Source organism: Tupaia chinensis, unplaced genomic scaffold, assembly GCF_000334495.1.
Source record: "Tupaia chinensis unplaced genomic scaffold, TupChi_1.0 Scaffold000235_1, whole genome shotgun sequence".
NCBI lineage: Eukaryota > Metazoa > Chordata > Mammalia > Scandentia > Tupaiidae > Tupaia > Tupaia belangeri.
Window position 1 is genome coordinate 3,917,189 of NW_006159713.1, and position 24,219 is coordinate 3,941,407.

The following is a 24,219-nucleotide window of genomic DNA, read 5'->3' on the forward strand; positions in this document are numbered from 1 at the left end:
CGCCCGCCCGGGAGAGGCAGCTGAACGCCGGGCAGAGCCCCGGGTGGAGGGCCGCCACCCCGCTCGGCTCGGTCCCGGGGTGGGCGCGGCCCCGCGCAGGGCCCAGGTGGGCCCGCAGCATGGCCCTCCGCCTGCCCGCCGCCTTCGCTCAGTACGGGAGCAGGGCCCTCCGCCTGCCCGCCCCTATTTATTATTTTTTCACATGAGTTTTGCCAGAGGAAGAGAGACAGAGAGAGGGAGAGGGAGAAAGCAAGCCACCAAGTTCGGGACTTGAACTGTGGTCAGCCATGTGGGAATTCCAACACCTTAACCACCATGGCACCTGCTGGGCCCAAGTCCCATCTTTTAACGTACACCGCACGTATAATTTCTGACTCTATTGTCCTTGCTGGGCTGCAAGCTTCCAAGATGTATTTCTAGTGCTTGACTGGCATTTAGAAGGAGCCACTAAGTACCTGGGCAAGGAAGGAAAGGCGGACAGAAGGGACAGGCTGGCTGGGAGACAGGGATTCCCACAGCAGAGGGCAGCTACCTGTTCATATTCCCTCGGACATAAGGCCCCCTGGATATGGGAATGGGGTGGGGCATCTCAGTGGTACGCTTTAAGGAACGAGCCCTTTGAAATCTCCTTCTGAGCTTTGCTGGGTCTACTTAGCGCATCTGCTTTGGGACGTTGGGACTCTTCAAAGTAATTTTCAAACTTTAATTAACCCCCCCGCACTAGTAACCCCAGGCAACTGCCCAACACAACTTCCCCTTACAAATGAGGAAACCAAGCCCTCCAGGAAAAAGCTTGCCTGGGCCCGATGTGAAAATCAGCCTTTGTGTGAAAGGCCTCTTGTTCCTCTGGAAACTACTAAATGGAGGAAAAGCTAGAAGCTGAGAATACTTTGGGCCTTGGTTTCTCCACATGAATTAGAAATACTCCCTATAATCCTTCATGATCTACTGTGGATTTCCTGGCTCAGGGGCTGCAAAGAGGCTGCACCCAGGTTATCACCAATGTAAGGATCTCAACTCTTTTTTTTTTTTTTAAATAATTATTTGTGTTTTCTTTTGTTTGTTCTTTAAAGGGAGATTTTTGCTTTAGGGTGCTTATCCTCACTGGAGAGAAGCTCACAAACAGAAAGAGTGAAATCACCCCCCCTGGGGTATGGCCATGCTGCAATCCCTTTTCCTCTGTTCTCTTGGGATCTTGGGCACACACTCCCAGTGTAAGTTTCAAGCTGCCAGGTCGGGGACTCAAACCACAGTTAACTCCGTGGGAGTCCAGCGACAATGTAACCATTATGCCATTTTAATTGCCCCAGGGCCCATGTGCTCACTAGAGAGGAGGGGTGAGGAAGAAAGTGTTATCCGACAGAGACAGAGAGAAGCTGCGTTGTGCAAACTCTGTTCTTTGGGTCCAGGCCTCTAAGGTTAGAGACCCGCCCTGAGACACAGAACGAAGCCATACCTGCAACTAAAGTAGGAAAAGATCAGTTTTTCATAGAAAAGTGGAATTTTTAAAACTATTTTTTAAAGAATTATTTCTTTTATTTATCATTATTTTTTAATTTGACCAAGGAGAGACAAAGAGAGAGAGAGAGGTGGAAAGTGAGAGAGCAAGCCACCAGGTCTGAGATTCAAACCATGTTTGGCCATGTGGGAGTCCAGCGCCTTCACTACCACTCCACCTGGTGGTCCCAGGAAAGTGGAGATTTTTAACAGAAAACAGACACCCTGTGCCAGAATGGTGCACGCATGGGCAGCTGTCAGAAGAGGACAGCTGCACTGGGAATGGGTTAGGTGTTGCTTTTATTGTGGGGTCTTGTCATGAGTATTTAGGAGGGGAGGTCTGTCACTGTAGCTGGCTCTTTTGTTTGAATCCACAGGCTTTCTGTTACACTTGTGTACTTCTCCTTAGGTAAGGGAATTATTTTACCTGGTTGGGGAGTCAGTACAAATGACCAGTGTAGACTTTGAAGATACGAGCATATGCTTAAGGATGATTATGTCTGTATCAGTTTATTGCCCTGAGTGGAAAGTGGGATGTTGACCTGGAAAATTTCTGTGTGCATATGTAGAACTGAAGGAGGGAAGATTGTAAATCTTTTCTAGGTGATCTAAAGAAAGCTTAGGTGGAGTTGGTAGGTGGCATGGTGGTTAAAGGCACTGGATTCCCACGTGGCCGACCACGGTGCGAGTCCTGGCTTGCTTTCTTGCTTTCCCTTTCTCAATCTGGTCAAATTAAAATATAATAATAACAAATGGAATTAAGTACATAAATAAATCTTTAAAAAAAAAAAAAGAAAGAAAGAAAAAGCAAGCAAGCAAGCTGAGGTGATAAAAGCAGATAACCTTGGGGCCAGCAGGTGGTGTGGTAGTTAAGGCACTGGATTCCCACACGGCCAGCGGTTGTTTAAGTACCAGACCTAGTGGCTTCCTTCCTCACTTTCTCTTTCTCTCTGTGGTGAGTGCATGTGCCCTGTAGCAAATTTTTAAAAATAATAATGATGTTAAAATTAAATAAATAATTCTTTAAAAAATATAGATAGATATAGATAGACAACCTCTCCTCTCTTGATGCCAGGAAGTCTCACCATGATCCCTGGTAAGTGATTGATGTGTTAGATTTTTCCTTTGTTGACATATTGGGACTCCCTGTTCATTTCTGCTATAACAAAAGCACCCACTGTTGGGGCGTGGTCACACCACAATCTCTTCACCTCCATATCGCCAACCCGTTGGGATTTGGAGCATGCGCACCCATGCATCCAGCATGTTTTTCAAGCTGCTGGAGTAAGATTCAAACTATGGTTGTCCATGTGAGATCTGGCTCCTTTAACCACTAGGCTATAAGGCCAGCTCTCTCTCTCTTTTTAAAAATAGATTTCATATAAAACCTTTTTTTGAGGGGAGAGGTTTTTGCTATAGGGCACATGCGCTCTCCAGAAAGACAGAGAGAGACAGAGAGATAGAAAGCAAGAAGTCGCCCCCCCCACCCCCAGGGAGATGGCCACACCACAATCCCTTCTCCTCCAGTCTCCTCTCGGAATCTTGGGCACGCACGCACATGCGCCCGTCGTGAGTTTAAGCCACTGGGTCTGGGACTCAAACCGCGGTCGACTACATGGGAGACCAGCCAAATGCTGGTCCCTGTATAAAAACTGTTATTTGAGGGGACCAGCAGGTGGTGTGGTAGTTAAGGCACTGGACACTTCCACATGGCTGACCATAGTTTGAGTCCAGAACCTGGTGGCTTGGTTTCTCACTTTCCTTCTCTCTCTCTCTCGCTCGCGCTCTCTCTCTGTGTCTCTCTCTTGTCAAATTAAAATAAATGAATGAAGAAATAAAATGAAATATATAATACTTTAAAAAAAAAAGAAAATCTTTATTTGAGGATTCTCTTGAAAAATCAAAAGGTAGCAAAATTGTACTCACAGATTTCACCTCTTGACTGGCTGGAGTTAAATGATAACTGCCTCCTTTACAGGTGGTGTTTTCTCCAAATTGCCACAGTCCCCACTGTTCCCTGTTGTCTCTGACCTGGCTCACTTCGTCATACATGAAACTACTGAAACCTTGGTTCACAACTCTTGAAGTAATTAGGTTGTTGGGGAAAGTCATGACATATTTTTCTATCTTTCTCTATGCAAAGGTGCATCATAACTTTCCTGACAACCCAATATCTCTTTCCCCTTAGTTACCACTTTTAGCTACGTTGGCCTTCTCTCAATTTCTCAGGAAAGTTAAGCTCTCTCACTGCAAGACCCTTACATAGTCCCTCTGCATATGGAATGTTCTTCCCTCTACAAGTCTCAGCTAAAGAGTAACTTCATTCTACCTGTTGCATATTACAATTTGTGAGTATTCATGGGTGTTATTTTCTTCTCTCTTTTTAAGAGGACAAGGACTTTTAATTTTTGTTTATTTTTATTTATTTATTTTAAGAGAAATTTTTGCTATAGGGCATGTATGCTTGCCAGAGAGAAAGAGAGACAGAAAGTAAGAAATCACCCCCAAGAGGGATGGTCATGCTACAATCCCTTCTTCTCCATTGGGCATACACGCACATGCACCCAGCATGAGTTTCTAGCTTCCGGGTTTGGGACTCAAAATACGGTCGGCCATGTGGGAGTCCAGCAACATAACCATTATGCCATCTGCTGGTCCCTGTTTTTATTTTTTTAAAATGCCAGAGCATGCATTCATTGGGGGCAGGGAGGGTGAGTAGAGTGAGAGATAGAGATAGAGAGAGAGAGAGAAATAAAGCATCCCCCAACGGGACATGGTTATGACACAATTCTGACAGATCTGAGGCTGGTGACAGGAAATGAGCCTATGGCCCATTATAACAGTGTGGTCAATCTTTGGCCAATGATCAGTGCATCAACAATGCCATGAAGTTCACAGAAAACAGAATTCCTCTCCCACAAGTGCCCACTAGACCCCACTCAAAGCAAGAGTGCTGAGCTAAGTGAATTCAAGGGAACATTCATGCTTCTTGTACCTCCAAGCTGTACCTGACTCACGTTGAAAAGGCTCATCTTCCAGGGCATTCAAAGGGGATTGGCCACAGGGAAAGGATGAAGAAACAGTTCAAGTAAATTTTCAGGTTTGATATTTTGTACCAGATAAATGAAAGGGGTCTCTAAAGGGGGCAAAGGGGTGAGGTAGTATGAATAGGATCACTAAGATCTGGTCAAGAATCTGTTCCTGAAATCCCAAATTCCAAGAGGAACAACTCCTTAACATTGGCCACCTAGCGCTGGCTTCCTGCAGCAGCTGTGCCTTCTATACCAAAGGAAAATGAGAGAAATTCGCCAGGTGAAAGAAGTGGGGCTTGTGGGTAAAAGCAGGAGGTGGAGAAGAGTGGCTTGTGCTCATCACAAAAAAGGACTCTTTTTACATCTTGTTTTCTCCTTCTAACGGTAGAGGTTGGGTGACCAGCATCCCTCTCTGGGCTGGGCAGGGGAATAGTGATACACAATGCTGTGTGATGCTGATCCACAGGACAAGGTTCTGGGTTTGCTTCTGGAGACCTCCCTGAGTACATTGAGCATGCATGAGCCCATGATCCAGGGCCAGTGAGTTTGGGGGTGGATCGTAGCATCAAGATCCTGTTGGGTATGTTGTCTCTCTGTCTCTGTCTCTCTCACTCTGTCCCTCTCACTCTTGAATATTGAATATCCTCCCTATGAAGTTCATCCATGGTCACCAGGAATCTCCACTGTGCCCATTGCTAGAATCCCATTTACAAGAACAATGAACGTGGAGGCAGGTAGCAGGAGCTGCCTGCTCCCGGCTGAGCGGGGAACTCAAAGGTCATTGTCCCCGGCCTCCCATCCTGCTGAGAGAGGCCTCCCATCCTGCTGAGAGAGACAGATACGAAAAGAAAGAAAGAAAGAAAGAAAGAAAGAAAGAAAGAAAGAAAGAAAGAAAGAAAGAAAGAAAGAAAGAAACCTAACGTTTTTATTTTAAAAAAGTACTCTACCTCCAAAAAAAGGGATAGGCTACCTCCAAAGGTAATGAGTCCCCATCACTGGAGGAGTATAAGTGAGACCCTGGAGACCATGTTCATTGTTCTTGTAAATGGGATTCTAGCAATGGGCACAGTGGAGATTCCTGGTGACCATGGATGAACTTCATAGGGAGGATATTCAATATTCAAGACCTCTTGGCATTGCATACAATTATTTTTCTGGATAGACATCTTTTTTTTTAATCCCGCCTAGTGAAAGCATTGATTTGGTTTCCCAAAAAAGTTTATGACCATCTCCCCCACCCCCCCCAAAAAAAAAAATGTAAACCACTAAGCGAGACTGATTAGGTTCACTGTCTCCCAAACCTAGGTATAAAACAGAATTACCGGAGGGAACCAGCAGTTGGCGTAATGACTATGTCGCTGGACTCCCACGTAGTCGACCGCGGTTCGTGTCCCAGACCCGGTGGCTTAAAACTCACGCCGGGCGCGTGTGCGTGCGTGCCCAAGATCCCGAGAGGAGAATGGAGGAGAAGGGATTGCGGCGTGACCATCCCCCCTGGGGGGTGATTTCTCGCTTTCTGTCTCTATGTCTCTCTCTGTCTGTCTGGCGAGCGCACAAGCCCTACAGTGAAAATCTCTCCAAAAAAAAAAAAAACAGAATTACCGGAGGAGTTTTAAAAAAATCTGAGACGGGGCCGTAGAGGACATAGTAGTTAAAGTCCTAGACTCCCACACGGCCAACTGTGGTTTGAGTCCTGGGCCTGGTGGCTTGCTTTCTAACTTTATACCTCCCGCACCCTTTGGTGAGCACATGTGCCCTATAGCAGATTTAAAAAATGATAATACATAAAATTAAATGAACAAATATTTTTTAAAAAATGAGACCACCCCAACCCATCTCAAGTCCTACTCCAATTCTATACAGAATCACGATCTCTAAGGTTTTTATTTTTTGCATCTCTTCCTGATTGAGTCTAATGTTCTCAACAAAGGTCCTAGAGTCTGAAGTCTCTACAAAATGGTAACCAAAGGCTTGGATGGTTGAATTTTAAGGTATTCTGCAGCTATGAAGTTCTAGGTTGCCAAAGCAAAGCTCATAAAACAGGACCCTAGGGACTTCTCTGGCCTGTGGATATGTTTGTTCACTAGGAGAGTATTAAAAAAAATAAGTAAACAACTTTGATCAATGTTTAAAAATTGGAATATTATACACAGATACACACGCAAATAACCACTTAGCTCCTGAATGCACTTAAACTTGAGACCCCTATTCAAAGTTTCCCAAGAAATTCACCAGTTTGAGAGATTGCTAATCTAAGGTGATTCCGTAGTTGAGACAGGAGCTGCCTGCTCCCAGCTGAGCGTTGAACTCAAAAGTCATTGTCCCCGGCCTCCCATCCTGCTGACAGCTAGGAGTTGTCCTGCAACTCCAGCACTGGGGCCAAGGACTTCAAAGCCAACAAGATCCAAATTTAGTTGGCACTAACCCTCTTTGGCCTCAACCTGTTTTCTTCGGCCAGACAGAGCCTTCCCGCCTCTGCTCACTTCCTATTAAAATTAACGAGCGTTGCAGACAGGCATCAAAGGCAAGACCGTGCCTTTAATATTCCAGGCAGGTCCAGGCTGTGATCACAGCCCCTCCCCCTTCTTCTCTTCCAACTGAGCTGGGGAGAATGGTTTGGCTGGCGGTGCCAGAATAAGAACATTGGCCGTCCTCATTTGTTTGATATTTGCACCAAGGAAAATTCCAGGGCCAGCAGAACATCCTCATAGCAATCTTCTTCAAAGTGCCCTGCCAAAACCGGCCAATTACTCTTAAGAAGCACCCTTAGAGGGGGGTGTTATTATCCCCATTTTATTGGCAGGGAAACTGAGGTCAAGTGGCTTGCCTAAGGCCACAGAGAGAGATGGAATCAAAGCAGTGGAAGCCACAAACCTGTGTCCATCTGGGGCTCACACAGACCAGTAATTGGCCCAGGAATCCTATTATAGCATACCAGGCTTTCATGCCCAACCGTGGTCATGGTGCTCACTCTTCCTCATTCTCACGCTTGGCTTTCCAGACCTGATCTGTGCAAAGACATTAGGTCAGAAACTGCAGACGCTGAGCAGAACCACGAACTATCATCAACCCTGTCCAATGCAGGAAACGAGTGCAGCCGATCATTATTCCCCTTCTATACCCTGTAACTGTCATCTTTGATTTTTTTCCTCCTAACATTTATTGATGATGATTTGATCATTTTCAGAGAACTATAGGTTTGTACTGGAAAAAGCAGCAAGTAGCCAACACACCGTGGTTCTGGGTTATCGGTGAAATCCCTGATGGGTGCTCAAGAGTTTTGTGACTGTGGTGAGATCGTGGTCCCTCTGTCTCTGGGCTGTTCAAAGGGAAGTCTGCAGACCCCTGGGGTTTCAGAACTATGGACAATGAGCAATTGGAAAGGGTTTTCTGAAAAGTGACTTTGAGGGTCTGGACAGCTGCATGATAGTAAAATGTGATGGTCTAAGGTTGACCTACATGGAAGGTTCTGGGTTCATATCCACAAACCTCCTGAGTATACCATGCATGCACGTGCCCACGATTTAGGGTTGGTTGAAGCTGGGGTGGGTCATGGCATCAAGACCCTGTTAGGATACTGTCTTTCTGTCTCTGTCTCTTATGTTCATGGAAGAAATTAATGAATAAAATTTAAAAACAAAGTGAGAGGTTTGGATCCCAAAGTTTTAGCTACAGATTGTTTTGGGGACCTCCCTGGAAATCCTAGAGACAGGTATCTTTCAAACACTGGTCTTACCAGTACCAGGAACAGAGCTGGAGGGGCCTGAGCATTCATCCGCTATGGAATCTCCTCCATGTCTCAGGAAACTGAGGCCCAGCCCAGGGAAGTGACCTTGTGAGTGAAAGATACCAGTGAGTTTAGAGGATTTAGGTGCCCCGAGTCCCAGGCTGGTGTCCTTGCACTGGGAGAGAGAGAAGAAGAAAGAAGAGAAAAAGTGAAAGGTGAGAGGGCAAAAGAAGAATGAGAGAAGAGAAGTGACAAAAGCAGGAGGAAAAGGAAAAGTGATGAAAAGCAAGAAAAAAGACAGAGAGAAACTCTTTAAGATGCCCATGAGGCACATCGGTTTATTTCACCATCTGAGCACACGCTCTGTGATGTTCACCAATGCTTTCTTCTCCGGATGTCTCAGTCCCTCAATTACACCATAAAACTTCTGCGTTCTGCCCCTGGGTGAGGTGTGTGGCACCGTGTGGGGTCCTCAACAGTTCCTTAGTACAAGCAGGTGTTTCTGCAAAAGGCCACATTCTGTTACCATCTAAGAGGTTTCAGAGGGGCAGGGAGGTTCCCACACATACACTTTGTCCCCTCACTCAGCTGATTCCCCTGGGGGTGGGATGGTAGGCAAAGTCCTTCCTCTCTGGAGGCTCCCCCACTATCAGTGGGGATGGGATTAGGATTTGGATGACATTACTGCCCTATCGCTCTAGAGTTCTAGAATCATGTTAATCCTAAGAGTTATTCTGCTTCTCTCCTCCTTCAAGTACTCATGGGGGACATTGTAGAGCAAGTCAAGAACTCTTTGCTATGAATTAAGTATAACAGGAAGAAAAGGGTTCTAAATGCATGGCAGGGGGCCAGCAGGTGGCATATCTTTGATTTTTTTCCTCCTAACATTTATTGATGATGATTTGATCATTTTCAGAGAACTATAGGTTTGTACTGGAAAAAGCAGCAAGTAGCCAACACACCGTGGTTCTGGGTTATCGGTGAAATCCCTGATGGGTGCTCAAGAGTTTTGTGACTGTGGTGAGATCGTGGTCCCTCTGTCTCTGGGCTGTTCAAAGGGAAGTCTGCAGACCCCTGGGGTTTCAGAACTATGGACAATGAGCAATTGGAAAGGGTTTTCTGAAAAGTGACTTTGAGGGTCTGGACAGCTGCATGATAGTAAAATGTGATGGTCTAAGGTTGACCTACATGGAAGGTTCTGGGTTCATATCCACAAACCTCCTGAGTATACCATGCATGCACGTGCCCACGATTTAGGGTTGGTTGAAGCTGGGGTGGGTCATGGCATCAAGACCCTGTTAGGATACTGTCTTTCTGTCTCTGTCTCTTATGTTCATGGAAGAAATTAATGAATAAAATTTAAAAACAAAGTGAGAGGTTTGGATCCCAAAGTTTTAGCTACAGATTGTTTTGGGGACCTCCCTGGAAATCCTAGAGACAGGTATCTTTCAAACACTGGTCTTACCAGTACCAGGAACAGAGCTGGAGGGGCCTGAGCATTCATCCGCTATGGAATCTCCTCCATGTCTCAGGAAACTGAGGCCCAGCCCAGGGAAGTGACCTTGTGAGTGAAAGATACCAGTGAGTTTAGAGGATTTAGGTGCCCCGAGTCCCAGGCTGGTGTCCTTGCACTGGGAGAGAGAGAAGAAGAAAGAAGAGAAAAAGTGAAAGGTGAGAGGGCAAAAGAAGAATGAGAGAAGAGAAGTGACAAAAGCAGGAGGAAAAGGAAAAGTGATGAAAAGCAAGAAAAAAGACAGAGAGAAACTCTTTAAGATGCCCATGAGGCACATCGGTTTATTTCACCATCTGAGCACACGCTCTGTGATGTTCACCAATGCTTTCTTCTCCGGATGTCTCAGTCCCTCAATTACACCATAAAACTTCTGCGTTCTGCCCCTGGGTGAGGTGTGTGGCACCGTGTGGGGTCCTCAACAGTTCCTTAGTACAAGCAGGTGTTTCTGCAAAAGGCCACATTCTGTTACCATCTAAGAGGTTTCAGAGGGGCAGGGAGGTTCCCACACATACACTTTGTCCCCTCACTCAGCTGATTCCCCTGGGGGTGGGATGGTAGGCAAAGTCCTTCCTCTCTGGAGGCTCCCCCACTATCAGTGGGGATGGGATTAGGATTTGGATGACATTACTGCCCTATCGCTCTAGAGTTCTAGAATCATGTTAATCCTAAGAGTTATTCTGCTTCTCTCCTCCTTCAAGTACTCATGGGGGACATTGTAGAGCAAGTCAAGAACTCTTTGCTATGAATTAAGTATAACAGGAAGAAAAGGGTTCTAAATGCATGGCAGGGGGCCAGCAGGTGGCATAGTGGTTAAGGTGCTGGACTCCTATATGGCTGACTGTGGCTTGAAACTCATGCGGGATATGTGTGTGTGTGTGTGCCCCCAAAATCCTGAGAGGAGAATAGAGGAGAAGGGACTGTGGTATGACCATCCTCCCTGGGGGGTGATTTCTCCTTTTCTGTCTTTCTGTCTCTCCAGCAAGCAAACGCATTCTATAGCAAAACTCTCTAGGGAAAAAAAAAAAAAAATGCATGGTAGATAAAGTACAGGGACCTAAGATGAACTTTGCCCAAGTCAGCAAACCTGTGGGTGTAGTGACTCCTTGTGAAGGACCTGAAGGCTGAGGACACTGCTCTGGGATGTCACCTCTACTTTCCAGCCCACTTCAAGTGACCTTCCTGGGGAAAGACCAGCCTATTACCTTCCTCTCCAGAGGTCACTTTTTAGCTCCAGAAACCAGTAAGTTATTAAATACCAGGTTGGTGGGAAGACAGAGTGACATGCAGCATGTCTGAGAACATGATAGAAACCGCTCCCAAAGAGGGAATGGGAATGGTTAGTGTAGTTGCGGAGTGCCACACGTTAGATGGAACTCTGGGCCGTGGGAGGAGACTTCAGTGGTCTAAAATCTTACAATAATATGTTCAACCTCGTTAGTAATTAGAGGAACATGGGGCTGGCAGGTGGCATGGTGGTTGAGAGCACTGAACTCCCATATGACTGACCACGGTTCGAGTCCCAGACCTGGCAGCTTGCCTTCTCACTTTCTCTCTCTCACTCTGTCCCTCTCTGGTCAAATTGAAATAAATAAACAAATGAATGAATAAATTAAGTTCAATAAAATAATTCTTTAAAAAAATTAGAGAAACACAAATTGACCTCCAAGAAAGTGCCATTTATTTCACTTGTCATATCTGTCACATACAGAGGGCCAAGCCAAAGCCCAGCACATAGTTAAATTGGCAAAGATGAAAAAGTCTGACAATACCAAGTGCTGGCAAAGATATGAGGAAATGTGAACCTGGGTATATTGCTTGTGGAATGTAAACCTCAGTGGTGGACAGTTTGGAAATATTCAGTAAAGTGGAATGATTATGTGACTTCAAACCAGCAAGTTCACACCTAGGCGTCCCCCTGGAAAAACTGTGTCACATTTCACATAAGGAAACACATATACAAGGGGACTTCGAAAAGTCTTTGCAAAATGGAAAGAAAATATGAGTTAATTTAGGTTCAAAGAATTTTGAAATCCATGCATAACTTTTTTGATAATTTTTTTTTTTAACTTTTTGAAGACTCTTCATATGTAGATACTCACTTGCAGCAGCATTTATCATAAGAAAAAGTGGAAGGACTAGCAGTTAGCGTAATGGCCATGTTGCTGGACTCCCATGTTGTCAACCGTGGTTCGAGTCCTGGACCCGGTGGCTTAAACTCATGCCAGGCATGTGTACATGCATGCCCAAGATCCTGAGAGGAGAATGGAGGAGAAAGGATTGCGGCATGGCCATCCCTCCTGCGGAGTGATTTCTCGCTTTCTGTCTCTCTGTCTCTCTGTGTCTTTCTGGTGAGTGCACATACCCTGTAGCAAAAACCTCTCCAAAAAAAAAAAAAAAAAGAATAAAAAGTGGAAACATCTAAATGTCCACCAATAAGGAAAAGGATAATTGTGGAATAGTCATAAAATAGAAGGCCATCAAGCAGTTAAAATCTCAGATTTCAAAATGCTGAGTAAAAATAATTAAAAAAAAAAACCTTTATAAAGAGCTATGAGAGAATGATGCCATTTTATATAAGGTTTACAAACCTATAAAACCAGACTATGTAATATTTGTAGACACATAATATGTAGTAAAAAAAGCAAAACATGTGCAGGCATGATAATCTGTGAAACTGGTTCCCTGGTTTGGTGGTGGGGTAAGAAGGAAATGAGGGAAGATGATTCTCTATTCTCTTCGATTGTTTTCTTCCTTCAAAAAAGAAAATGAAATAAATAGGACTTAATGTTGGAAGGTGTAATATTTAATTCTCTATTTTAAACTATTTCAAAAATAATTGAGAATAAGTTTTTTTGTTTGTTTGTTTTTTGTTTGTTTGTTTGTTTGTTTTTAGAAGAGGAGGCCATGGGCCAGCTCGTGGCATGGTAATTTAGTAGCTGGATCCCACAAGGAAAACTGTGGTTCAAGTCCTGGAACCAGTGATTTGAGAAACGTGCCAGGAGCATGGGTGTCCAGTCTCCCAAAAGGGGAGAGCAATGGAGGAACAGGGATTGCAGGATAGCCATTCCCTCCCTGGAGGGTGCTTTCTCACTTCATCTTTCTTTCTCTTGGTCTCTCTCCAGCAAGTACATGTGCCCTAGAGCAAATTTTCAAAATTTTTAAGAATTACTTATTTTATTTATTCATTCATTTATTTTAATTTGACCAGAGAGAGACCCAGAGAGAGAGAGAGAGAAAGTGAGAAAGCAAGCCACTAGGTCCGGGACTTGAACTGTGGTTGGCCTTGTGGGAGTTCAGTGCCTTAACCACCATGCCACCTGCTGGCCCCTCAAATTTAAATTTTTTATTTAAAAAAAAGTGAAAGAAGGAGGAGGAGGAGAAGAGAAGGTTACTGGCTCACGTCCAAAGCCCTCACAGAATACTAAGGGCACACGTGTCCCCATGATTCAGGACTGACTGAGGCGTGGGGTGGATAATGGCATCAAGACTCCATCAGACCATCAGAGGTGCTGTCTCTCTCTCTTTCATTTGTCTCTCTCTAACATGGAATAAATAACTAAGGAGGGAGAAAATAAGGACAAGCACTGGGTCAGGAGCTCCATGCGCTCGGGATGGCAGGTGCGTATTTGTCACCGTCGTTCCCATGCTGTCCGGGGCAAGCCCACTGACCTCTGACAGGATTTGTGTCCAGCAGCTTTCCACCTGGTTCCAGCTGCATGCCTGCTACGCCCGCTGCCTCCATGAAAGCGTGTGTGTGTGAGATGGGATGGGCGAAGTCACCGGACAGACAGAGAAGTTGCCTGTTTCAATAGGGAAAGTGGGTGACAGATGAAACCTAGCATCCCACCTGCCTTAGCCCCTGTAATATACCTTGGTGAACCCCCAAGACACTGAACATGCACAAATGGGAAGGCCCTAGGCCAGCCCCAACACTTGTGAGGAACCCAGAGGTTACCGAGCCTGAGAGCCACGAAGAGCCAAGACGAGGGTGAGGCGAGTAAAGCACGCAGAGCATGCCCTTGAAAGAGGTGCTCAGTCGGGTCATTCAAGAGCCGCCCTACCCTGCCGAACCCTACCTACTCGCTGTCTCCCTTTCTGCTAGCCAAATGTGGGGGGACATCATGCTCCCGAGGGCCAAGGGTGCCCACTTGTCCCAGCCACGTGGTTAACACAATGGGAGGCATATGGTAGGCCCCAGATAGGTTTTTTAAATGATTGATTAAAGAAAGATAGAATGAGAACCGGCAGGTGGTGTGACGGACTCCCACACGGCTGACCGTGGTTCGAGTCTCAGACCTGGTGGCATGCTTTCTCACTTTCCCTCTCTCTCTCTCTCTGTCTCTCTCTGGTGAGCAAACATGCTCATTGCAAATTAAATAATAATAATAATCAATAAAATCAGATTTTAAAAATATATCCTTAAAAAGGAAAAAGTAGACTGAAAGAAAAAAAGAAGGATGGGGCCAGGTGACGGTGTGGTGGTAATCAACTGGAGCCACATGGGAAAGGTCCTGGGTTCGTGTCCCAGGGCCTTCCTGAGCACACTGGCTGGTGTTCACGTGCCCGTGATCCTGGCTGGCTGAGACTAGAGGTGAGTCTCAACTTGAAAACCCTGTTGGGAGTGCTTCTGTCTCTGACTCTCTCTATGGGAAAAAGGGAGAGAGAGGGAGAGAGAGAGAGCAGGAGGAAGGATGAGGGAAGGCGACAGGGAGCCTCCTGGTCTGGCTGCCAGCCAACCTGGACCAGCCACCTTGCTGCCGCGGGCAACGAGTGTGGGTAATTGTCTGCTTTGGCCTTACTCATCCTTCCTCGGGGCTGTGTGCAGAGCTGAGGGTTTCACTTGCCCAGTGGGTACTGAATTATAGCTGTGGAGATGAGTCCTATGTAATTAACCTGCAGCCGCAAGCCCTGGGGAGCATCGAAGCCTGCCGAGTGCACAGGTGGTTCGGGCATCGAGCAAGGTGACTCCCAATTAGCCCTGGCCTGGTTTTTATAGTCTGCAGCCCTGGGCCCCGCCTCCCTGATGGTTGGTCACGCACAGACTATGGGCTTCTTCACAAGGGCTCCATGAGTGAAAATGGGGACAAGAGAGGCAGACTTTTGTGTGTCTGTATATATTTTGATAGAGGGAAGAGGCTTTCTTAGAACTACTCGGAGAGTGGGACCAGCAGATGGCGTAATGGTTACATCGCTGAACTCCCATGTTGTTTGAACCATGGTTCGAGTCCCAGACCTGGTGACTTAAGACTCATGCTGGGCGTGTGTGTGCACACTGCATTCAAGATCCTGAGAAAAGAGTGGATGAGAAGGGAGAAGAAATCACCCCCATCCCCCCTGGGGGGTGATTTCTCACTTTCTCTTTCTCTGTATCTCTCTGTCTCTCTGTTAAGTGCACATACTCTGTAGTAAAAATGTCTCTAAAAAGAAAAATCTGTAGAGCCTCTTCCTGATGGTAAAATCCTTAAAATGCTCTCAGCACAGTCATCAGAATTTGAATCACAAGAGCGAAGCATCTGGCTAGCCCTGCAGGGGAGGAGTAAGCAGTGGGTGGGAGGGAAGGGGCTGCCTTTGGTCCTCTCCACCAGCATCCCCTCCCAAAGGCCAGCCCCCCACAGAAGGGGCCCTTTGCATCCCAGGCACTGGGACTTCATGGCTTCTGGCTTCTCCTTTGAGGTTTCTGCACTAGTCTCTCCTCTCCTGCTCTCCTCACTGGCCATCATCTCCCTTTATATGTTTGTTTATTTAGGCAGGGCCTCGCTGTCCTGATCCTCCTGCCTTGGCTCCCAGCTGTGACCACAGGCATGTGCCAATATGTGTGATTCTCTCTAAGACAGGGCTTCTCTGTGTATGCGTGTGTGCCTAAGATCCCGAGAGGAGAATGGAGGAGAAGGATTGTGGCGTGGCCATCTCCCTGGGAGGTGATTTCTCACTTTCTGTCTCTCTGTCTCTCTCTGTCTTTCTGGCACACTCACTCGCCCTATAACAAAAACCCCTCAAAAAAAAAGTTGACTCTGTTATATTAATTCAACAAACTGAGCATCTACTATGAGCCAGGTGTGCAGCAGTGAGCAACACAGGCAAAATCCCTGCCCAGGTGTAGCCCACATTTTGGAACAGGAGTCAGATAATCAGTAAGTAAACAAAATAGACAGTGTATTTGGTGGCAGTAAGTACCCAGGAGGATAAACAAAGCAAAAAAAACACTCAACAAGTGTTAAGAGAAAGGGTAACATTTTTAGATAAGGTGGCCAGGAAAAAGCCTCATGTGAGGGAGATGAAGAGTAAGCCAAGCAGATTTCTTCTTCTTTTTATTTTTTGGAGAGGTTTTTGCTATAGGGTGCATGTGCTCGCCAGGAAGACAGAGAGATAGAAAGTGAGAAATCACCCCCCAGGGGGGATGGCCATGCCGCAATCCCTTCTCCATTCTCCTCTCAGGATCTTGGGCACGCACACACGCCCGGTGTGAGTTTAAGCCACCGAGTCTGGGACTCGAACTGTTGTTGACTACATGGGAGTCCAGCGACATAGCCATTACGCTAACTGCTAGTCCCTCCAAGCAGATTTCTATGTGATGATCTTTTAGAGGTGTGCAAAGGCCCTGGGACTGAAGCCTGCCTCATGAGTTCAAGCAGTGAGAAGGCAGGAAGGCTGGAATGGGCCGAGGCTGGGAGAGCGGTAGGAGACGAAAGTAACAGGGGCTGGCTATGGGTGACCCACAATTTGTCTACTCAAGTGAGATGTGAGGACTGAAAAAGATTCTGAGAATAGCGATGCATCAGAATTTCACTTCGTTCTGTTTCATGATTTTGTTATAGGGCACGTGTGCTCACCAGAGGGAGATCGAGAGGATGGGAAGAAAGAGAAGTCATCCCCCAGGGAGGAGGGCCACGCTGCAATTTCTTCTCCATTCTCCTCTTGGGATTTTGGGCATGCACACACGTGCACCCAGAGTTTTTCAAGCCACTGGGTCTGGGCCTTGAACCATGCCATCAGTCATGTGGGAACCAGCTGCCCTAACCACCACGCTACCTGCTGCCCCACCCTTTATTTCAACAGGTTCATTTTGAGTCCTGCATGGTGAACAGGGAAGAAGAGCAGGAAAGAGGAGAGTAACAGGGAACCCGGTTAGGAAGTGAGCGCTGAATCCAGGCAGGCAATGATGGTGGCTCAAACCAGGTGGCAGCCGTCATGGCAGACAAGACAGTGGGAGGACGTGGTTGGAGGTGAGACTGGGAGCAGGAGCTCAGCTGGGGAGACTCCACGTGTGAGACATGGAGACATGGAGTGGCAACCGGAATTGCAAGTCTGGAGTTCCGAAGCGAGGCCCGTGCTAGAAGTCAGTTGACAGTCGCCAGCACATAGGTGGGGTTTAAAGCCCTGAGCCTGTTAATTTTTAATTTCTTGTCATTAAAAGAGCTGAAGCGAAGACAATAATATGGACGTCTGTTCATGCTGGGTGGTAGATACAACCGCGTTTTGAATACTGTTCTTTGTACTTCTTAGTATGTTGGAAGTTTTGTCTAATAAAAAATAATTAATCAACAGTTTATAAAGTCATAAGACTCCAAATTACTAAACAATTCTGTCGCAAGGGCTTCAGATCTAAAGGGTAGGTGTTAGTGACAAGTTGAGGAGCCATGTTCAAAACCCCTTGCCATCAACCTAAGCTCATTGGCCAGGGGTGGGCCCGTTGGTCCCGGCCTCTGTTTCCCTGTTTAGGCAAGAAACTAACCCGACTTCTCAGAGTCCTTCCAGAGCTTGACATTTAGGGATTTAAGCTGGTCTCCCACAGGTCCCCTACCTTCTCTGATTTCATGAAATTTTTAGATAAAGTGGCCAGGAAAAAACTTCATGTGAGGGAGATGAAGAGTTGTCTCATGCCTAGGCCTGCATCGAAAGCCAGAAATACCCCAGAAGAGCGCTGGGATTTCAACTTTGCCTCCAAGAGTTTCGTGAAACTGCAACCAAGGGAGAAAGAACAGTGCCCTGGGACCAGAAGGAACTAGGTTGAGCTTAAAAGCAGAGAGCCTGGGGCCAGCAGACAGCATGGAGGTTGAGACATGGGTCAACCCACATGGTCAACTCTATGGTTTGAGTGGTGGACCCAGTGGCTTGAAATTCACACTGGGCATGTGTGCCAAAAGTCTTAAGAGGAAAGTGGAGGAGAAGGGATTGAGTGGCCATCCCCTGGGGGGAGGGGTGATTTCTCTCTTTCCCCCTCTCTGTCTCTGTATCTGGGTCTGTCTCTCTCCCTCCAGGGAGCTCTCATGCTATATAGACCAAAAATAAAAAATAAATCTGGGAGCCCAGAGGCTAAAGCTCCACAACAGGACTCTAGAACTGATGGGGGTCTACGAGCCTGAAACATACAAACCAGTGAATGACTGACCCATTCTGCCAAGCCGAATTAGGCCCAGAAAATGATAATGACATAGTAACCACGATAATGGTAATACGGTGCCAGAGTCCACGCTAAGTGTTTCCTACACAGTCCCTCATTTAGCCTGCACAGTGACAGCGCTGGAGGGTTGTCATTTGCTTGAGCCAGACTTTGCAGATGAGGAAACTGAGGCTCACAGAGGTCAAGCGACTTGTCCCAAATCATCCAGCAAAAAAAAGCAGATGTGGGATTAGGACCCAGGCCTTAGATCTCAAGCTTTTGACCGCTCTTGGCGAACAATAAAGTCCTCTGAATCTCTTTGACAGAGAAGACAGCCTGGATGTGACGATTAATTGGGCCGTTTGTTTGTCATCAGCCCAGAAGTATTTATTGAGCAAGTACTGTGTGGTGGCCCTTGGTGTGCCTCGCCACTGGGATAAGTTCATTTTGCAAGAGATTGGAGTTTAGAGAAGCCGGTTTATAAACAGCAAAATGAAAGCGATGGCTTCCGGTTCCTGTAGTGGGAACGCCCATATCATGAGAGTCCCTGTATGGGGAAGGATGGAAATTCCAAAAGCAAAGCACAGACCAGGGTGTGGCGTTGGGGTACAGGATCTTTCTCTGCCATCTTTGCTGGCTGAAACCCCCTCCCTAGACCATGAGTCACAGAAACTTCTTTCTGCATAGAAGCAGCATGTGGTTAGCTTTTACCTTCACGGGAAGGGGAGAAGACAAAAGCTCTGTTGGTTGACACTTTGTGAGAGGCTGAATATTAGATCCTCCTTTGGGAACAACCTGCTTCATTGTTCTGAGAAAACCACTTGCATTTACTTGTGCACAAAGTAGAGGCCATAACCAGAGAAAGGGCTATTTAGGCCTCAATGGCTCAAAGGAGCTAAAATGACTGTGTGGGAAGAGAAGAACTGCTCCAGGCAAAATGGCTTCTTGGCAGTGGGATTATTAGTTCTGTTTAAGTATATCTGTCTTTCTTCCATAAGTGAGAAACAGAGAGAAAGAGAGACAGGTACGCCCAACAGGGTCTTGATATCTGGGTCCACCCCAGCCTCAGTCAGCTCCAGATCACATATAAACATGTGCCGATGTACTCAGGGAGGTCTCTGGATGTGAACTTGGAACCTCCCATGTGGGTCAGCCCTAGAGTATTGTGTTTACCACTGAGCCACTGTCTGCCCCTGCAGAGAAATTCTTTTATTTTTTATTTTTTAAAATTTGCTGTAGGTGGGACTGGCAGATGGCATCGTGGTTACATTGCTGGACTCCCACATAGTTGGCTGCGGTTTGAGTCCCAGACCCGGTGACTTGAAACTCATTCTGGGCACTTGTGCGTACATGCTCAAGATCCTGAGAGGAGAATGGAGGAGAAGGGATTTCAGAGTGGTCATCCCCCCGCCCCCTGGGGAGGTAATTTCTTACTTTCTGCCTCTCTGTCTCTCTGGTGAGCACATGTGCCCTATAGCAAAAATCTCCCCAAAAATAAATTTGCTGTAGGGCATGTGCATGCATTTGTTTGGGGGGGTGGCTGAGGTGGGGGAAGTGAGAAAGCACTCCCCTCAGGAGGGATGTCCACCCCACAACCTCTTCTCCATTCTCTCTTGAGATTTGGGGCATGCACACACATATACCCAGCATGTTTTTTAAGCCTCGTGGTCCAAAACTCAAACCACACAGTCAGCCATGTGGGACCCAAACACCTTAACTACCATGCCACTGGCTGGCCAAGAGAAATTCTTACCTTGGAACCCCTCAGGGGTTCATCACTGGGATTTAGAAGAGCCACAAAATCCCTGAACTTGTGAGGAAAAATGTAGTCTTGAGCTTTTTTTCTGGGGAGTGAGTCCAGAGTTTTCATCAGATTTTTAAAGGGCTCCTTGAATCACCCAAAAAGGCTAAGAGTCACTTCTCCAAAGAAATGATTTTTTTTCTAATTTCCCAGAGGGCATGTGTGTTTGCTAAGAGAGGCAAAAATAGAGAGAGAAGAAAAGCAAGAAAATAGCCTCCCTGGGAGCATGGTCACACCACAACCCCTTCTCTTCCATTTTTCCCTCCTCTCAGGATTTTGGGGACACACACACGTACTGCCGCATCCAAGACTTGAACCATACAGTTGGGCATGTGGAACCCAGCTCACATAACCACCAGGCCACAGGCTGGTCTGAGATATTTACTTACCAATACTTTCCTGCTGCCATCCAGAGACCAGGAGCTGAGACCTAGAGATGGTCACCATGCCCTTCCAGTAACCATGGCGCTGAATCCTTTTCTCCTCATTAGAAGTTCTCAGCTCCAATTCATGATTCCAGGGGCAGACTGAGGCCCAGGTGGGCCTTCCAGATGCACGATGGAGATGATGGTGACATCATTAAGCTGAGAACTTGGAGGACTATCTCCACTGCGTCTGACCAGGCCCCACTTCTTGTCTTTTTGAATGGTGATGGCAGGTTTTAGCAGAGTCCTTTGCATTTGTCAGTTCAACATTCACTCGCCCGTTCATTTACTCATTCGTTTGCTCACTCGTACACTCACTCTCACTCATGTCTTCAGTCATTGAGCTATTTATGTGATTCATTCATTCATGCGTTCATTCAACATCCACTAAACATCGTGCAGGGTATTAAGTGTAGAGAGGTTTCAGATACAGGTCTTTCCCCTGATGGCTCCCAGGTTGGGGTGAGGGTGGAAAGAGTCAGGAACACAAATAATCATTCACACAGCAAAGTACAAAGTAGTAAATGTGCAAACACATCATCAAAGACACACCAAAGGAAAGAGTTCTTCCATCTGGGAGAGGGAGAAATCAGAGCCAGCTTCCTGGAGGAACTGAGGTGAGAAGCAGCTCCAGAATTACTATAGAGGAGTGGGTAGGGATGACAGCTGTGGGGAGAGCTCGAAGCTGTACCATTTACAGGGTACTCTACGTAAGAATGGAAAGTGGTCACTGTCTAGATCAAAGAATGGGGCCATGATGGACCCTGGGGGGCAGTTCAGTCTCCCCCAAATCCTTCTTCCTTATATCACTCCATGTGTGGTCTAGAAAGAAGAGGCTGCAAGCCCTGGGTGGGCATATCCTCCTGATTTTCCACCTTCTCCCCTTAGGCAAGGGGCACAACCAGGTGGGAACTTCCAAAGCCTGGGCCAACGGTGGAGGCCCCACTGCCTGTGGTAAGGGCTTTTATAGTCAAACTGCGCAAGAGAGAACAAAGCCCTGAGCGAGGGCAGGAGCAGCCCCATGAAGGAGACAGAAATGACAGAATAGCATGCATGGGACGTGGTGATTGGTTGGATATGGCCACCAGTCTGAGCACCAGGAGTGCTGTTTGAGCCTGAGCCTGGTTTCCTGACACCTCGGCAGGTCGGGCAGGTGGAGCAGCCACAGTGACCTGCACCCCTTGTGAGAAGCCACCCATGTGACTGCACTGTTTGGCCTCTCCCCTGCCCTCCTTCTGCCTGCTCTCTCCAACCCCCAGCCCGCGGCGTCTGGCTGGGCCGTGTGCAGGGCGTCTGGCCCCAGGGAGAGGTGGGGTGAACCACAGTTTACACCTACCTGGCTATAAATAGGCAGCCTCCGTGGCGGCTCACTCAGCCTCCCTTTCCCAGTCGTGAAAGTACCCGAGCCACCGGACATCTGAACCATGGACCCCGGAGAATGCACCTGCATGTCTGGTGAGTAGGGAAGCCCACCCTGGGGTCCTGAACCTTGTATCAGCTTCCCAGGGAGTCTGCAGGGCTCTGACTAAAACGTCTTTTTCCTCCAGTTAGGAGCCACCAATGGGGTTTGCCCCAGATTGGTGACCTCAGGAGCAGTTCCCACTCTCTGTCGACTCCCAGGCTGATTGGCTACAGTTGACAGCCTGTCTCCAGGAATGGCTGATGGGAGTGCCTGGAAACCCCGTCCTTCTAGCCATAGGTCCCTAGGAGAAGCCACTAAGTGGGGAATGGGGGAAGAGTTCTGGCCCTAAACCTGCAAATGGTTTTAGTCCATGGCTGCCACTCGAACTGACACATTATTTTGGGGCCTCAGTTTTCTCATCTGTAAACAGGTTAGTTGTTCCCAGCTGCTCACATCCCACGGCTGCTGGGAAAGCGTTAAAATCCTTACCTTCGGCTAGAGTGAAAATCATTACCTGCGGATGTCAGGGGAGTGGTTATACCCGTATGTGGATCCCTCAGCTCTTAAACCACTTAACTCCAGGGAAGCATGTTGGCCAGTAAGAGACAGAGCAAAGTTTAAAGCCCTTCTGGGCTTTTATACCTTGGAAAATGGTATCCAGAGGTCTCACGAGCCTTCCTCCTCTTAACAGGACACATCTGCACCAAAAACGTACAAAAAAGAGTAGCTTCCAGCATTTTAAAACTCCAAATGATAAATGAGATGACTTTTTAAAAAGTGTAGATGGTTTTTATGGCATGAAAACCAGGTGTGGCTCTCACTCTGGGCTTGCTTTTGTCCTTTCCATTTCTTCTCCCATTTGGTTTCCATCTGGCCTTGCAAAGGTGAGGTGGGCCTGAAAGCTTCCATAGTTGCCAGAGAAAGCTTGAGCTTGCTAAAGTTGGCCTGGTGTAGTGGTTCTTAGCCTGATTGTACATCAGAGTCATCCAGGAGGTGCTTTTTTAAAAATACTGATTCCTTTCCCCACCCAGACTTCCCATGCCTGGCTTGTGATTGGGGACCAGTGGATGATCCTTGACCCCAGGGTGACACTCTGTAGCACTGTCACCCTCTTGTCCAGCCACTCCTCAGACACTCCGAAAGCCTGCCACTGTGGCAGTTGGCAGCACGCCTTGTGTTCCCCACTCCACTTATTTTTTCTTAATTATTATTTTATTTACAATCATTTATTTATTTATTTTAATTTTTTGACCAGAGAAGGACAGAGCGAGAGAGAGAGAAAGTGAGAAAGCAAGCCACCAGGTCCAGGACTCGAACCGCAGTTGACCACGTGGGAGTCCAGTGTCCTTAACTACCATGCCACCTGCTGGTCCCCCACTCCACTTCTGACCTCATGTTCATGATGGCTCTGTGCTCTCTCCTAGGAGGAATCTGCATCTGTGGAGATAACTGCAAATGTACAACTTGCAACTGTAAAACGTGTCGGAAAAGTGAGTATAGTGATTTGGGCACCATCCGCCAGGAGCCAGAAAGATGGCGTGTCCCTTCCTCAGTCGTCCAGCCATGGTGGAATGAAGGGAGTTGTGGGTGTCTTTTACCTATTGCGAGAGGTCTGGAATGAGAGCAGGGCAGAGACTTGGCTGCAGTCCACCCGGGGATGAGGGCATCCACTGTGTTTGGAGCAGGAAGGAGCCTGAGGGAAGGTTCTGTCCTGCCTAGTGGTGACATGGACAGAGCACTGGCCTGGAATCATGAGCCCCAGGTTCTAGTCTTAGATCTGCCACTGTCCGGTGACCTTGACAAACCCCTTCCTCTCTGTGGGTCTCCAATGGACTTTAGATGACCATCGAGATCCCTTCCAGCTCCAACATCCCACAACTTCCTGCTCCAGGTATCCTGCTAATGTGGATGGAAACCTCTGTACACAGTCTCTTCTCCTGCTTCTTCTAAGTGGTGGGAGAGTTAGTGGTGGCATGAGAGTGTTGTCCAACGCTGATCTGTCCATCTCTGACCCTTCTAGGCTGCTGTCCCTGCTGCCCCCCGGGTTGTGCCAAGTGTGCCCGGGGCTGCATCTGCAAAGGAGGCTCAGACAAGTGTAGCTGCTGCCCTTGAAGCCCACCCATCCTGCCGGGGGAGAGGCGTGGGGAGCATCTGTGTAGTGCCTGAGTTGAGGAGTAGGAATGATTGTACAGTAGGTTGTGCTTTTTATATATTTGCCCGAATGTGGGATTGGTGACATTCATGTAAAGTGCTTGGAGCAATAAAGTTTCCACTCATGGGTTGTCTGGTTGTTCGGATCTTTGTGTCACCCTAACCTGGCAGGACCAGGGCTGACTGTTCAGATGGTTGCTTCCTCCAAGGTCCGGCAGCATGGGTGAGCTTAATAGGGACAGGCCGGGGTCTAGGGAGTTAATACCCCTAGCAGCAGCCCTTCACCAGTGA

At 47.3% G+C, this 24,219-nt stretch overlaps 1 protein-coding gene across 1 annotated transcript in view; it reads left to right on the forward strand.

The window, feature by feature from the left end:
* Positions 1-23,890, forward strand: part of LOC102485716 (metallothionein-4) — a 25,983-nt gene extending 2,093 nt beyond the window's left edge. The window contains exons 2-4 of the mRNA XM_006148394.1: positions 21,765-21,830; positions 23,202-23,267; positions 23,798-23,890. Coding sequence (XP_006148456.1) covers positions 21,800-21,830; positions 23,202-23,267; positions 23,798-23,889 — 189 coding nt within the window. The 5' untranslated portion in view covers positions 21,765-21,799 and the 3' untranslated portion in view covers position 23,890. The remainder of the gene's footprint in view (positions 1-21,764; positions 21,831-23,201; positions 23,268-23,797) is intronic.
* Positions 23,891-24,219: the final 329 nt, after the last annotated feature.